The sequence below is a fragment of the Austrofundulus limnaeus genome, unplaced genomic scaffold, assembly GCF_001266775.1.
Source record: "Austrofundulus limnaeus strain Quisiro unplaced genomic scaffold, Austrofundulus_limnaeus-1.0 Scaffold451, whole genome shotgun sequence".
Lineage (NCBI taxonomy): Eukaryota > Metazoa > Chordata > Actinopteri > Cyprinodontiformes > Rivulidae > Austrofundulus > Austrofundulus limnaeus.
Window position 1 is genome coordinate 398643 of NW_013952853.1, and position 1731 is coordinate 400373.

Genomic DNA, 1731 nt, shown 5'->3' on the forward strand with positions numbered 1-1731 from the left:
AAAAAAACATTGATACTGTTTTTGTTACGTTCACTCAGGGCCTTCTCTGTATAACTTGTAGGTCCTGCCAGTTTGCAACTAGTCTCCAGTAATTGTTAAAACAAAATACAAAAAAGTTTTGTGGCTTAAAGAAAGGTTGAAATTCAATTTTAAAACACTTAATTATCATAAACCTTCTTCATTAGAACTGACCTCAGCATGCCCATGAGGAGAGTGGCCAGAGTGAGGGAGAACAGGGACAGGGAATAGCCAATGACAGAGATGAGTCGAAGGGCAGTCTGGCGAAGCATTTCCTCCTCCTGGACACATGCATTGCAAAAACATTATAGAATATTTCCTCAAATGGTTCAAAYGATAAAGTAAACATTGTTTTGTTTTTGTTTTGTGGATTAATAACTCTCCTGACACCATTCCTCCTCACCTTGTCTTTAAAGAAATGGTCCTCAACACATTCCGAGCCATCTCTCCAGGGATCAGAGGTGTTCTCCATCTGCCGCCAGCTCCCATCCTCTAAGCATTCACGATGTGCCCTCCTGGTGCTGCCTAAAGTTAAAAAGTACAAACATTTGCTGAATGTATTAGGAATTCAAGAAAGTCATATTAAAAAGGATTAGTCCAACTGTCAGCCTTTGTTGGCTGAGCAAGCACCTGCCCTGTTAAAATTTATTAGCACTGGCCTTGTGAAAAACAGCATTTTTGCTGAAAAAAAGTTCATATTTTTAAAATAAAACAAAAAAGTAAAACTCCAACGTTATTGAGTGCATCTGAAGAATTACATAATTTTAAATAAAATGCAGTCAAGAAAGGAACAATTCTGACAAGATTACAAAAAATACTTATAGGTTAGATAAGAACATCAGTGATACAATTTGAACTCCTTCCTGGAGCAACAGCAGCTTTTTTTTTTCAAGTGGCACCAACAGATAAATATAAGTGTTTGTTTTTTATTGTCTAGTGCCAAAGGCAGAGCAATAACATTTTTGCCCATGTCATTGTGTTCATTTGCCTGTACTGCTAATAAATATCTCATGACTCACTGAACTAATATGAATGAAACATTCAGACAGTAATCAACAGATGAACATTTACAACTTATTATATTTTGAGCTTGACCCAATTCAAGACAGCCACTCCAGCCAATTCCCTTTAGAAAACACGACAGGAAAGTCTCCCAAAACCGGATCTGTAATTTGAAAGTGTACCACAAACACAGGTGTATTTTTTACCTCTTTCTCAGGATTGTATCTCACAAGGCAGAACAAGACCAGACCCTGGGTCCACGAGAAAGAGACTAAATAAAATTCTCATGAGTCTTTTCAGGCAGCATTTCAACAACAAATGACCTTCTGAGTTCTCATTAAACTTGCATGACCCAAGGGTGCTTACTGAAGGTTCATCTGATGATGATGATGATCATTTATTTCAGACAAACATTTCACCGACAAGTGCCACAAAACAAACATACAAACTAAAAATAATAATAAAAATAAAACACCAAACATTACTATGATGTTCATAATCATTTACATTAAAATACACCACTTATTCAGTGATCATGAGTCTGAAAAGGAGTATGATGAAGTTTCACTTCTATAATCATACCCCTTTTCCATTTCTAATTCACCACATTGGCTTCTAATTTCCAGTATCCTTCTTAAAAAATACTATAATCACTATAGTAATGTTTCCTAAACCAGATGACACATACACACCTATATACTGTATATATAC

General features: G+C 36.0%; 1 protein-coding gene across 1 annotated transcript in view; it reads right to left on the bottom strand.

The window, feature by feature from the left end:
- glp2r (glucagon-like peptide 2 receptor) overlaps positions 1-1731 on the bottom strand; it is a 16022-nt gene that overhangs the window by 7604 nt on the left and 6687 nt on the right. The window contains exons 4-5 of the mRNA XM_014025015.1: positions 422-543; positions 193-299 (exon numbers count right to left, since the gene is read on the bottom strand). Coding sequence (XP_013880469.1) covers positions 193-299; positions 422-543 — 229 coding nt within the window. The remainder of the gene's footprint in view (positions 1-192; positions 300-421; positions 544-1731) is intronic.